At 38.6% G+C, this 15,357-nt stretch overlaps 1 protein-coding gene across 8 annotated transcripts in view; it reads right to left on the bottom strand.

Moving 5' to 3' along the window:
• Positions 1-912: 912 nt before the first annotated feature.
• Positions 913-15,357, bottom strand: part of unc93b1 (unc-93 homolog B1, TLR signaling regulator) — a 50,108-nt gene continuing 35,663 nt past the window's right edge. For all 8 annotated transcript variants that reach the window (XM_061908923.1, XM_061908941.1, XM_061908967.1 and 5 more), the window contains 6 exons: positions 15,195-15,319; positions 8,753-8,935; positions 8,386-8,659; positions 8,195-8,316; positions 6,716-6,838; positions 913-3,399 (listed from right to left, as the gene is read on the bottom strand). In XM_061908923.1, coding sequence (XP_061764907.1) covers positions 3,157-3,399; positions 6,716-6,838; positions 8,195-8,316; positions 8,386-8,659; positions 8,753-8,935; positions 15,195-15,319 — 1,070 coding nt within the window. In that variant the 3' untranslated portion in view covers positions 913-3,156. The remainder of the gene's footprint in view (positions 3,400-6,715; positions 6,839-8,194; positions 8,317-8,385; positions 8,660-8,752; positions 8,936-15,194; positions 15,320-15,357) is intronic.

The raw sequence follows: 15,357 nt of genomic DNA, 5'->3' as shown, positions 1-15,357 counted from the left end.
CAACACATGGGTAACTTACACATCTGTGAAGGCACCATTAATGCTGAAAGATACATACAGGTTTTGGAACAACATATGCTGCCATCTAAGCGCCGTCTTTTTCATGGACGTCGCTGCTTATTTCAGTAAGACAATGCCAAGCCAAATTCAGCACGTGTTACAACAGCATGGCTTTGTAAAAAAAGAGTGTGTGTACTTTCCTGGCCCGCTTGCAGTCCAGACCTGTCTCCCATCGAAAATGTGTGGCACATTATGAAGCGTAAAATACGACAGCGGAGACCCCGGACTGTTGAACGACTGAAGCTCTACATAAAACAAGAATGGGAAAGAATTCCACTTTCAAAGCTTCACAATTAACTTCCTCAGTTCCCAAACTTTTATTGAGTGTTGTTAAAAGAAAAGGTGATGTAACACAGTGGTGAACATGCCCTTTCCCAACTACTTTGGCACATGTTGCAGCCATGAAATTATAAGTTAATTATTATTTGCAAAAAAAAAAATAAAGTTTATGAGTTTGAACATCAAATATCTTGTCTTTGTAGTGCATTCAATTGAATATGGGTTGAAAAGGATTTGCAAATCATTGTATTCTGTTTATATTTACATCTAACACAATTTCCCAACTCTTATGGAAACAGGGTTTCATCATGCAAAAGCACAGATTCCAACCATTGAAATAGTTTGTATAGTTCAAGACTTAAGGTTTTTTGAAAACATCATAATGGAGGCTACAGTTTCCATCTTAAAGATCTAAAAAAAAAATAGGGGGAATGTCTGGCGGGCCAAATTGCCCCCGGGGCTTAATAGTCATCCAGTGGACACATTGAGAGCAGCAGTTTCTTTTATTTAAAAATGAAGGAGTTGAACCAAGACAAAGCTAAGTCCGACATACCAATACGTGTTTTAGATTAGTTCAGATTAGATAGTACTTTATTTATTCGGTCAGGAGAGTTCCTTCAGGAAAATTACAATTTTCAGCACAATCCCATTCAAGATCAGACAAACATTACAGGGAGACAGAACAGGATCGCTGACGGGTCTGCCGGCTTCCAGCGCCCCTTACAAAAAAGATGACATACAGGTAAACAAGGTAAGTTGCTAAGTTCTATAGAATGTGATGATCGACGGTATCGAGATCAAGTAGCAGCAACATGGATGATGCATCAGCCTCCATAGTTAGCAATAGATTAGTCGCTTTTACGAAGGCTGTTTCAGTAGAGTGATTTGCCCTGAACCTCGATTGATGAATGTCGGCGTGCCAGGGTTCCTGGTATGATCCCCGGCTTCTACCATCCTAGGCATGTCCGTTGTGTCCCTGGGCAAGACACTTCACCCTTGCTCCTGATGGGTCGTTGTAAGGGCTTTGCATGGGAGCTCCCGCCATCAAAGCACATTGAGTACTTTGAAGGTATATAAAGCGCAATACAAGTATAACCCATTTATATTTCTCAGGAAGCAGGTCAAGTGGACATGATGTTTTTTTCCGATTAGCGAGTTGCAAGACTTACTTTAATTTTCGATTATTTTTGGAAAGCATTTGCAGTAATGCATACATTTATATGTTTATGGCACCCAGGTTGAGCTGCCACTTGGTGTCTTTACTCTACTTTCTAATGATCTTAATTTTCTTTGTAAAGATTCCAGAGCATATTTGTTCAAACAATAACTGTTTATGATAGTAACAACAAAAGGTAGTGATTTTTTGGGCAATACTATTTCCAAATGACACCACGGCAAAGGTTAGTGTGATTCATATTTAATGCAAAACTGAAAAAAACATATAAATTCAGAAGAAACACAGGAAGTCTTCAACAGCAAACACATATTCGAATTAGCCAATACCTTCCAGTATGTCTATTTTCAAGCATTTGTTTTTAAATGTTATGGCAACACTATGTTTATTGTTTTTAGTATCGGTTACAAGGTATTATGTTGTCATACACTTAGCGTAGCATCATGGAAATGGTCACGGTTTAATCGGAACAAACACTGGCGTAAAGAGTGTACATTTTATAAACACAAACAGCAAAAATTATATAACGCAAGGAAAAAAAAGTTAAAATGTTGATGCTAACAACACAAAGCTAACATGCAAGCTGTTTCTTGAAAACCTAGTACATCAGGATAGAAGTGTAATTGGTTCTGTGACGCAGCTCGTAACTGGAGAAACAATCAATCAATCAATGTCAATCAATGTTTATTTATATAGCCGTAAATCACAAGTGTCTCAAATGGTTACACAAGCCACAACGACATCGTCGGTTCAGAGCCCACATAAGGGCAAGGAAAAACTCACAACCCTGTGGGGTGTCAATATGAATGACTATGAGAAACCTGGGAAAGGACCCCCATTACATTTGTACTGTTTTTAAGTTATTTTTTGACAAAATGTTACAAGCTCCTCTTATGAGAATATAATTATAACAATCATAATAATAACAATAACAAAGTTCCTGTGTAACTTCAAAACTTAGTTTGTCAAAAATACTGCCTGCACAAAAACATTAATACTAAGTCAAACATGTATTACATTTTTCAAATTCATTATTCAAGAGTTAATAGTATTACTTTGTTTGTTCATTGTTATAGTCCATTTAATTAACTAAATAACCAAACAGTGTTTATATTTTTACTGAATTTTTTGAGCTTCTAATTTTTTTCTACCTGTGGTGTCCAAATTTTTCTCACCGAAAATCAAAGTAAATTTTTAGTTTTCTTTTAAAAAATGTTGAAAACAAACATTATATATACTTAAACAACTTTGTGTCAGCTTTGTGCTATAGGTGACCAAGTACCATATATTATCAGTAATTATTACTTTGAAAATGTCTACTTTTACTCATATTGCACTTAATTTCTTCTTGCTCTCTTGTCCTATAGTGTTACTGTTGTTGTTTTTTGACACCCCTGGCCTATTAGCGTCACCAGGACAAGCTGAGACACATGTTGGGTTGTTTCAAAAAACATCCGTTCAGCTCAACTGGTGCCTGAGCTCACATGAAGTCATTAAAATCATCCATCTAGGGTTGGGCGGGAGGGGAGGTCTGTAAAATATGTCCATACAAATGTGGTTTGCTACACTAGTACACTATTTGGTGAATTTCCTGTACCATTGAATTTAAATCCCTGCTAATTGTCACTTTAAAAATGGCAAAATCACTCTCTGTGGCCCTCCATTACCTGGGCATCCTCCTCTATGTGCTGCTGACCCTCTACCCTCTTCCTCCTGGCCCTGAGTGAGTCACCCCCCAGTACCCCACCGTCCTGGTGTTCATTCTGCATGTCCAGCGCTCCCATTTCATTCGCCAACTGCTCCTCTTCCTCGATATCATCCTCCTCGCTTTTCTCCGAGTCTGACTCGTCTGAGTTGCCGTCTTCTAGGTAGCGATAGCCTTTGACCTGCGTACACAAATGGCATTATTCCTGTGTGATGGTTTGCTCAGCATTAAACTCAAAAACTGGCATGAAGCTCAGAATATCTTCAGGCATTAGGAACTAAATAAAAATATAATGACCATTAATTCCACATTCCTTTTTTGTCATTTCCTGCTGCCCCCGGGTGGCCCTGTGACTAATTCAGACAAAGCTCCAGTGTGTCATCTTCATCATACATGCCATACAGTCCAGGAGTGTACAATTAATTTTAGCTCAAGGGCCGCTTGGAGGAAAATCTATTAAAATTATGGCATTAAAACTGAAAAATAAAACTTCAGATTGTTTTTTGTCTTACTTTGCCAAAAATAGAACAAACACATTCTGAAAATATTACAATAAAAATAAAGAAAAAAATACCGGCAGCAGTAAAGTTTAGATCCATGAAGGAAAGACGAAAGTGAATGAAAGTTTATTACAAAATAAATTTACATATGCATAACAATGTGTTTTCTTTTGTATTATTTTTTTAAGTGACTTAAGTAACGTTTACGACAACCTTTTTCCAAAACACAATATAAAATATGAGATATAACAGGATAATGCATACATTTATCATTTGTTTTTAAAACGGTTACAAAAAAGTGGGACCCCAAAAATTTACTGTGCAACCCAATTTTTGTGACCTGATGGGGTCCCTGGGACCCCATTTTTAAAATTCCTAGTGCCAACACTGATGGAGTATTGGTGCGTGCAAAACAGCAGCAGGCGGCTGTGGCCCGGGGGCCGGTTTTAATACTAATCAAATAGCATTCCGGGGGCCATAGATAATTATTTGCGGGCCTGATCTGCCCCGCGAGCTTTAACTTTAATACATAGGCCATACACGATGAAGATCTTGTAGGTCGGCATAACTCGGTTGGTAGAGTGGCCATACAAGCAACTTGAGGGTTCCAGGTTCGAGCCTTGCTTCTGCCATCCTAGTCATTGATGTTGTGTCTTTGGGCAAGACACTTTATCCACCTGCTCCCAGTGCCACCCCCACTGTTTTAAATTAGAGACGTCCGATAATAGCTTTTTTACCGATATCTGTAATTCCGATATTGTCCAACTATTAATTACTGATACAGATATCAACCGATACCAATATATACAGTTGTGGAATTAACACATTATTATGCCTAATTTTGTTGTGATGCCCTGCTGGATGCATTAAACAATGTAAAAAGGTTTTCTAAAATAAATCAACTCAAGTTATGGAAACAAATGCCAACATGGCACTGCCATATTTGTTATTAAACTCACAAAGTGCATTTTTTTTAACATGCCTCAAAATAATAGCTTGGAATTTGGGACATGCTCTCCCTGAGAGAGACTATGAGGAAGTTGAGGTGGGCGGGGTAGGGCGTAGCGGGGGGTGTATATTGTAGCGTCCCGGAAGAGTTAGTGCTGCAAGTGGTTCTGGGTATTTGTTCTGTTGTGTTTATGTTGTGTTACGGTGCGGATGTTCTCCCGAAATGTGTTTGTCATTCTTGTTTGGTGTGGGTTCACAGTGTGGCGCGTATTTGTAACAGTGTTAATGTGTGTGTGTGTGTGTGTGTGTGTGTGTGTGTGTGTGTGTGTGTGTGTGTGTGTGTGCGTGTGTGTGTGTGTGTGTGTGTGTGTGTGTGTGTGTGTGTGTGTGTGTGTGTGTGTGGAAAGCCGTAGATATTATGTGACTGTGCCAGCATGCAAAGGAAGTGCTTTCACGTTTTTTTGGCCCTCTGTACCTCTCCCTATGTCCGTGTATACAGCAGCGGTTTCAAAAGTCATACATTTTACAATTAGAAAATGATACAGATAATCATGGAACCGATATCGATAATTTCAGATATTACATTTTGAAGCATTTATCAGCCAATAATATTGCCAGTCCGATATTATCGGACATCCTTAGTTTAAATGTAACCCTAGATATTGAGTTTCACTATGTAAAGCGCTTTGAGGCACTAGAGTAAAGCGCTATATAAGGATAATTTACACTATTTAACATCTGACACTGGGGAGTAAATTTTTTTTTTTAAACTGAACTCACAAGCAATAGCCCAAATGATGAAAAAAAGAGAACCTAAAATGGAACCTTGAGAAACACCAGTAGTATAACTAAAGATGTCAACAAATGACGACTGACTGCATCGGAATTAAACAAGCTAGAGCAACACCTTAGTTGCATAATTGTGGAAAAAAGGTGTAGCTGCCAAAAGGGTGAGGACTTAAAGTGGTGCCTTGAGGAACGCCTCAGTTATGTAAATCGCAAATTTGGACCCAAGTGTTTTATGTTTGCGTGCAAGGTTAGAATGCCAATGAGTTTGTAGTGGTCCAAGTTCCTCAATACAACAGGAGCACTCTGCTGTTTTACAGGAATTTGTTGTAAACATTTTTGTTTTGAACTGCACTTGCACTTGCACTTGCATAGGATAAATCCCTTCATTACTTGTTATTGCTCATCCATAACGTCTGTTTTTTTTTTTAATTGGGGCTCACTTGGTCAAAGTACCGAAGAGAAGTGAAGAAAAGACAAAGTTTCTTGGACAGGTGAGGCCCTTATGAAACGGGGCTTAGAATTTTACGAGTATTTTCTGATCAGAAGTTGCCCCAAAGGAATTTACGACTTTCTACTTTTACTGGGTTTCTTCGGACTCAGAAAACGACTGACAGGTCCCAAAGTACCTTAAAATAGACTTACCTCTAAAGATTCCGGTGCTTGTAATAGCCCTGGAGAACCAAAAAAAGTTCTTACTTTTTCCAAATGAGCCCCGGACTGGTACATTTCATACAATTTGGGCTCCGCATTTGCCATTGGGATTATTTAGGGCATTCTGGGTTCTTCCCAGACTCCTCCAGGGCGTAAATAGGTACAATCCGGACCTTATAGATACTTACAAAATATGAACAAGACTGTACCAAACTTAAGTACCTAACCCAACAAAGTGTCATCCAAAGTACAACTCCAGGGTTTTGGCCCAAAATAGCAGACTTCTTGTTTGTTTGTGAACATGGGTTCTTGAGAGCGTTTTGCGCATCTTGTCATGAAAAACTCATCCACCCAATTTGATGACTGTCCGTAAAACTGGTTGCAAGGGGCTAATGAATGGAGGACAAAACAGTGCAGGTTTTGGGGGATTGTTTGATATATTTACCTGGACTATAGAACATTTTGATGCGTTTTCATAATAAGGCCTCTAAACAAAAAAAATCCAACAGCGCCTGAATTTTGTTGACAGTAACTTCAATTTCTTGCATGTTAAAAATTTAAAAAGGAACAAAAAAAATCAATCCCTCAGATATTTGTATGTCTGGTCACCTTGTGCTTCGGTCGTGGGATGCGGGGAAGTCGATGGCGTTCTTTCTTCATTAGGCGACGCTCCATTAGCCAGTAGCAGTAGCAAGATAGCAGCAACGTTGCTAACAGGAGGGCAAGTTTGACCTGTTTTTGTGGGGAGAAGGAAAACATGATTATTTCCATTTAAGCACCTGCTGTACATTCGTTTGATTAAATGGAGGACATGACCTGTACTGCGGTCATTCCAAACCACTGTGCCATGGTGCATGTTTTAGCCTTTTTATTAGCCTATTTCATTTCAAATGATGTGATGATGTCACACTGCCACCATATTGAAAGAATATTAAGAGCACTATTGTTTACTTAAAAGGCTCCATGCCACTGTTCTTTTCAGAATGTAAAATAGTTGACTGTTGTTGTTATTTAGAAGCATATTCATAAGCACAATATTGTTTTTTCCTATAGAACAGCCTATAGAACACTCCTCTTTTGTATGTATAATTACCTCTCTTGGCAGCAGATACAGCAATTTAAATTCTCTGTAAAAATATGTTGAAGCGCAGTGATCCTAAATACTTGATGTTTTCAGTAAAGTAATGAATTTAAGAGTAAATGGGTTCAGTTGTTTTTTTTTACTATTTTTTTCCCAAACTTTAAACCCTGAGGCTTATGCATAGGTGCGGCTGATCTATGGCTTGTTTTTTCCGCTAACGGCTAAATTATGGAATTTATTAAGCAAATAAATAAATAAAAATATCCCCATTTTAAGAAACTGTTCAAAATCAAAGTGTTTACAAATTACAAGGAAGAAGAATCCTGATAAATATCTTGAACCTTATTAAAAAGGAGAACTATTCTTCATCTCATGAAGCAGGGGTCAACAAACTACGGCCCACGGGCCAGGTCCGGCCCACAGGCGTCCAAAATCCGGTCCGCAGGAAGTCCCACGTTTTTGTTTTTATTAGCATTTATTAAATCTGTCCTTTCTAATCCATTTTCTACTGCTTGTTACTCTCGGTGTTTCCTTGCCGCTCAGGCAATTCATATTGTCTAAAAATGCATTTTCCCATCGATAACGTGACATCATTGCGCTCAAAATATATCTATATATATGCAGCACGGCCCCCAGCCACATTTATTTTAACCCAATGCGCCCCCCAAGTCAAAAAGTTTGGGGAACCCCATCAAAAAAGGATGAATAAAGACATCAATTACTTTTCTGTTTTGTTTAATCAGCCGTTTTACTGCCGTGTTACCGGCACCGTTTGGAAACAATTAAGGTTTCTATGTAATTATCTAATTAATACTACACATTGGTATATCTCTGCGGCTTATAGCCCGGTGTGGCAAATATATGAACAAAAAATGTTTTCTTCTAAAATTTAGTGGGTGCGACTTATTGTCCGAAAAATGTCTGTATGGACTATTAAAGTTCTGGTATCGTGATAACCCAAGAGCAAAGTTCAAGGTGCTCACACAAAAACGTACGGCAGCACCTACCCTCATAGGCAACCCTGACCAGAGATAGACGACAAAGATGGCGATGGCCTGCAACCAGTGATAGATGGTGAAGACAAAGTCCAGGCGTTCTTTCTCCTCCGCATACAAAATACCAAGCAAGACTGACACACACACACACATGCAGATGAAAGAAATGAACGTTCGCACAGAAAACACAACCTGATACTTACTGCTGACTCCAGTCTTGTTTAGAGCTGTGCCAAGACCCCACAGGATGGAGATCACCAGCAGGGGTCCCTCATACACCAGGTTTTGGGGAGCCGGAGAAAACACCATGAGAACCAACAACAGCACAAAATGCACAACGGCGCCCCCTGCCAGACATGTCCATCGCGGGAGACGCAGGAGGCCGAGGGACAGCGTGGAGAAGACGGAGCAAGAAAATCCATAAACCATCACGAGGAGCCACAGTTTTTTCAGACCCAAAGTGCAAACGCCATAGGACTGTGGGTGGGGAGAACAAATGAATCAATCTACACATCTCTCAGTTAAAAATCCATTTGAATTCAAGGTTAAGACTCAATGGCAGCGCAGCACCAAAGAGAGCCCGCTGATGGCAAAGAGAACTTCCAGTCCGCTGTAGATGAAGAAAGGGCAGAGAAGTCGTAGGCGGTAGTCTCTGAGGTGTTTGAAAGGAAGCTGGAAGATGTTCCCCCAGCCGATGCTGCGGAGGTCAATCTCCTCTGTCGGGCGGTAGGCAGCTCCACAAAGCACAAGGAACTGAACAAGATTTAAAAAAAAGAACTTTAGATGGAACTTGAAAACATTGACACAGGACTGATATTATGCTAAATCCTTTAACACTGTAATCCTTAATAATGTGGCCTTCAGTTTACCCTTTATGCTTCAAAAATGTTTTTATTGGGCTTTCCATGATTTTAACAAGGATGGAATAATAAATAACTACAATTATTTTAAAAAATAAATAACTAAATATAAGAATTATACGTTCAGACTGGAATATACAGTGAAATATATTATGTCAGGCAGTGATGGGCAAACTACTTGGAAAATGTAGTAAGCTAAGCTACAAGTTACTCATGATTAAAAGTAGCTAAGATACAGAGGAAGTTACCCGCAGAAAATTGAAGCAACACGACAAAAATAGCTTGCTACATCAAAGTTACATTTAACAGAATTGAAATCTATGGTCCCACATGTATAATATCAATGTTAATGTAACTGAGAGTATACAAATGGACCCAATATCTGTCATTTAGCTGGGGACACCCTAAAATATCTCTAGGGGTCCCTGCACCCCACTGTATGGATTTATTTAGTTGGTCCACCCCTATAATGGTATTAATTTTATCTACCTACAGTAAAAAAAAAAAACAGCATATATCTATTTCTTGACAAAAACAGTTACTTGTGTGTGGTTTCCCTTGTGGATCATTAAAGTTTGTCTAAGTCTAAGTCTAAGTTTGGGAACAGTTGGTAATGGTTATGTGCAGTAAAACTTTTCATGAACTCAACTCACCTTAATGCAGTGGTTCTTAACCTGGGTTCGATCGAACCCTAGGGGTTCGGTGAGTCGGCCTCAGGGGTTCGGCGGAGCCTCCCCCGCGGAAGTCAAGACTCACCAGAATCATCGTGAAAATAAAAACTTGCCCACATATGCAGTCCTCTCCAAGGTCTCTCATAGTCATCATTGTCATCGACGTCCCACTGGGTGTGAGTTTTCCTTGCCCTTATGTGGGCTCTACAGAGGATGTCGTTGTGGTTTGTGTTGTGGTTTGTGCAGCCCTTTGAGACACTTGTGATTTAGGGCTATATAAATAACCATTGGTTGATTGATTGATATCTGAACTGGTCTCTCAAAGGCAACAGCAGAAGTCACACTGATTTGCAGGTGTGTAATTTGTTGTGAGTTCATGCACTGTGTTGTTTTTTTTTCTTTGTACAAATTGATGTTCATGCACAGTTCATTTTGTGCACTAGTAAGAAACATTTAACTTTGTCTTGAATTTGAAAAAAAAAACATTTTATTTTTCACTAAAGAAGGGTTTCAGGGAAAGCACATATGAAACTGGTGGGGTTCGGTACCTCAACAAGGTTAAGAACCACTGCCTTAATGTGTGTTCCTAAATTTGTGTTGGACGCCTTAAATGCAGAGAGCAGTTAGGATTTTGGTTTACAAAAACTAAATACTAAGGTTTTGGGCATTGTTTTCTCTAAACGCAAACATTTGTCTAAATATGGCCAAGGACACACATTATTGTGGATTTTCTGCAAGTCATCTTCATCACTAAAGATAAAATTTAATCTGCAGGAGAGAGTCCCACTGCCATTTTCAAGTATGTTTCTTTTTTTTTTTTGAGTGGTCAGCTTGAAGCGTCCCTCTCGCTCGGACTACCTCGTCGTCATGTGACATGAGTGCATGACTGTTATGATTGTGCTTCCTGGTTTCTATGATCCGCCTTATCTTGTCTCTGATTGGCCGGGCTGTAATGTTTTGTCCTAACCTTAGCCAATTGTGACTCATCATATGAACACAAACCATTCAGCATGGATTTTCTCCGTATGTATGGATGTTCTCATTCATCTAGGTCAGGGTTCGGGAACCTTTTTGGCAGAGAGAGCCATGAAAGCCAAATATTTTAAAATGTATTTCCGTGAGAGCCATATCATATTTTTTAACACTGCCTAATGCGTGCATTTTTTAAGTAAAACCAACATTTTTAGAGTATAATAAGTCTGTAAATTATTTTTAATAACATTATTTATTGAACAGGCGCGGTAGAAAACAGTTGGATGGATTAAAATACATGAGAATTTTTTATATTTTGAACGTTATTTTTAACATCGTGATTACCAGCAGAATTATTCATTACTTATCGTGTTAAGCAATGTCAGCTAAGATTTCTCTGAGAGCCAGATGCAGTCATCAAAAGAGCCACATCTGGCTCTAGAGCCATAGGTTACCTGCCCCTGATCTAGGTCATGGTATTTTCTGTTTTGGCCTGGGTTCACAGTTATTTTTTTTTATTTTTGTAGCTAGTAGTTTTGATGTAAGCCACTTAGCTACAAGGGTCTAAAAGTAGCTAAGCTACAGGAAGAGCTCCAAGCTTCTGGAAAATGTAGTTAAGCTAAGTAGCTTAGCTACATGTAGCTTGTTTGGGGCGGGATAACTTGGTTGGTAGAGCGGCGTGCCAGCGATTTTAGGGTTTCAGGTTCGATCCCCGCTTCCGCCATCATAATCACTGTCGTTGTGTCCTTGGGCAAGATACTTTACCCACCTGCTCCCAGTGCCACCCACACTGGTTTAAAAATGTAATTTAGATATTGGGTTTCACAATGTAAAGCGCAATACTTGGGGGAGAAAACACAAATTATTTGGCACACAAAGTGTGATTTGTCAAGACTAGAGCTGTACTGCAGGAGATGTTTTGCGTCTACATTTAGCACATCTGAAATGTACATGCAAACTGGCAGTTGCACAGAAATAGTTGTGAGAAAGGAGGCGATCGCACTGCATTTCCGTCCCATGACATATCGTCAATTCAACAATATTATTTTATAATTTTATGGATGACTAAAAAGGCTCAATAAGAACTAGTTTAATGGCTGTGTTTTGGTGGAAGTTTTTCAATGATCCTTGTTTCGTCATTTAAATGAAAAAAACTTCTGTAGAGTTTTCTTATGTCTGGAACATTCCAGGGCACGCTTACACTTGCTGCCAGTGTCTACCAGGGTGCACCTTCAGTGTGCAAAAAAGGTGGTTTCACTGTAGCTGCACCACAGGACTGCTTATATAAAGACCATAACAAGTGGTGCATGTCTGCTGCGCGTTTAAAAACACAGCAAAACGCCACAGGCACAGTAGGAACATGATAACATGAATGTGTAGAAAATGAGTGTCTCCATGTTGAGAGCTTCATTGTGCCAAATCCTTTTTAAAAAAGCTGGTTGGCACCAGTTAGCGAATTTACATACAATTTTAGTAGATCACACGCAACACAACCACTAATATTACACAAAATTTTATAGTTGGCAGGTGCTGTTTAGCATGTAGTATTTGAATTGCAGCAAATTCCTAAAAACACCATAGCGATGACATAAAACTGATATTTTATTACCTTTTTTGCAGTAGGTCTTTAAAAACAGCAAAATGTAATTTCCCAATAAAAAATATGCTCTGGTGTAATGATGTTTATAGTAAAAGGGTCTGTTTGCAACATTTACACGGAAGCTTAGAGTGAGCTAACTTTCCAATATATTTCAAGCAGTATATCCCACTATCGTACGGCTTCTAGAATTTAATGATGTACGTACAATACATACGTACGTACGTAACACGTGCACACGCATTAGCTTTTAGTATTGCTAGCTAATAATATCAATTTGGATAGCTAGCGTTAGCTGTCATTGAATGTATGTCCTATCATAATAACAAGATGACTGCATGACTGAATTGTTCATGGCTTCTCTTGGACTGATTTGTATGTGTGCAGGTGAGTGACAACCGTACACACCTTTTTTTTAGTTCGGGCGGGCAAAAAAATGTATTAAATAAACTTAATAATTGTGAAAAATATAGACACGTATTAAACAAATGTGTTCAGTTAAAAATGTAACTGTAAGCAAGTAGCAAACATCACTTTTAGGGGTTCTGTTTGTATTTATAATTTTCCTTTAACCAAACAAAAATATGTGACATATCCAAATTACTCAATTAATTGAGGGGATTTTTGGTAGAATATCCAATTACTAAAATATTATAAAAATATTCTTAGAATTTTTTATACTATAATATACTAAGAACAGTGAGGCCAATTTCGATATTTTTCGAAAGATGCAACGAACATTTCGGCTTTTATTTCCAGGTATTATTACCAATTATACCCACTCGGGGCCATACACATCTTTTACACATAAATTGTATAAATTTAGGATATCATTTTATTTTAAAATATTTGTTTTGTTTCGTGCACATTAATATTATTGCATATTTAATAAATACAATTTAAAATGTTAATTTAACACTGGGTAAATAGTTTTTGTTGCCTGTCTTTTCTTACCAAAATTAGAATTGACCATGAAATGTAATCATTTTAACCTTTCAGAAATATTTTAGTTTTTACCTATTAGTGTAACTTCCCTTTCTTTAAATTTATTTTTTTGAATAAGAAAATATATATTTATATAAAATTAACACTTAGGTGGTGTCCCTAAGTTTTGAATCACTGTAATTTGTTTGGTGTCAACATGCTCGCAATATAAAAGCCATGCAACTATATTTCATTCATGTTACTCAAATTAGTTATCTTCATCTTAGGAAACCTCATACAAAAATTAAAAATATATATTCTGACAAAGCTTTAACATGCAAATTGGCACTGATTCCAGCCAAGTACTATTACAAACCCCGTTTCCATATGAGTTGAGAAATTGTGTTAGATGTAAAAAATAAACGGAATACAATGATTTGCAAATCCTTTTCAACCCATATTCAGTTGAATATGCTACAATGACAACATATTTGATGTTCAAACTGATAAACATTTTTTTTGTTGTTGCAAATAATCATTAACTTTAGAATTTGATGCCAGCAACACATGACAAAGAAGTTGGGAAAGGTGGCAATGAATACTGATAAAGTTGAGGAATGCTCATCAAACACTTATTTGGAAAATCACACAGGTGTGCAGGCTAATTGGGAACAGGTGGGTGCCATGATTGGGTATAAAAACAGCTTCCCAAAAAATGTTTAGTCTTTCACACAAAAGGATGGGCCGAGGTACACCTCTTTGTCCACAACTGCATGAGGAAATAGTCTAACAGTTTAAGAATAACGTTTCTCAAAGTGTAATTGCAAGAAATTCAGGGATTTCAACATCTATGGTCCATCCATCCATTTTCTACCGCTTATTCCCTTTTTGGGGTAACGGGGGGCGCTAGCGCCTACCTCAGCTACAATCGGGTGGAAGGCGGGGTACACCCTGGACAAGTCGCCACCTCATCGCAGGGCCAACACAGATAGACAGACAACATTCACAAACATTCACACACTAGGGCCAATTTAGTGTTGCCAATCAACCTATCCCCAGGTGCATGTCTTTGGAAGTAGGAGGAAGCCGGAGTACCCGGAGGGAACCCATGCATTCACGGGGAGAACATGCAAACTCCACACAGAAAGATCCCGATCTTGGGATTGAACCCAGGACTGCAGGACCTTCGTATTGTGAGGCAGACGCACTAACCCCTCTGCCACCGTGAAGCCCTATCCATAATATCTTTAAAAGGTTCAGAGAATCTGGAGAAATCACTCCACGTAAGAAGCATGGAATGACCGTGACCTTCGATCCCTCAGATGGCACTGTATCAAAAACCGATATCAATCTCTAAAGGATATCACCACATGGGCTCAGGAACACTTCAGAAAACTACAGTCTAGACCGGTTTCCCATCGGAAATGTGTGGCGCATTATGAAGCGTAAAATACGACAGCGGAGACCTCGGACTGTTGAACGACTGAAGCTCTACATAAAACAAGAATGGGAAAGAATTCCACTTTCAAAGCTTCAACAATTAGTTTCCTCAGTTCCCAAACATTTATTGAGTGTTGTTAAAAGAAAAGGTGATGTAACACAGTGGTGAACATGCCCTTTCCCAACTACTTTGGCACGTGTTGCAGCCATGAAATTCTTAAGTCAATTACTATTTGCAAAAAAAAAAAAAAGGTTTAGGAGTTTGAACATCAAATATCATGTCTTTGTAGTGCATTCAGATGAATATGGGTTGAAAAGGATTTGCAAATCATTGTATGCTGTTTATATTTACATCTAACACAATTTCCCAACTCATATGGAAAAGGGGTTTGTATTTAAATTGGTACTTGGAAATAATTATTACAAAAGCACACTTCATTCACTAATCACCCTGCCAAAAAAGGGTATTTAGGACACAACATGTTGTAAAGAACATACTAACTAAGGAGAACTTCAGGTATCACAGAAGTAAGGGTGTGTTGACTTACGATGATCATGGACAGGAAGGCAAAGCCCATAAGAACACTCTCTACTTGGATCAGCCGCATAGAGCTTGGTAGATTTTTCAGCACCGTGGTATTGAATCCAGGAATCACACCTGTGATCGTGGCTCCTGGCAGGACACATTAACCAACACTTTAATATTCGTGT

This window comes from Nerophis ophidion, linkage group LG01 (assembly GCF_033978795.1).
Source record: "Nerophis ophidion isolate RoL-2023_Sa linkage group LG01, RoL_Noph_v1.0, whole genome shotgun sequence".
Lineage (NCBI taxonomy): Eukaryota > Metazoa > Chordata > Actinopteri > Syngnathiformes > Syngnathidae > Nerophis > Nerophis ophidion.
This window is presented reverse-complemented; position numbering and strand designations above follow the sequence as displayed.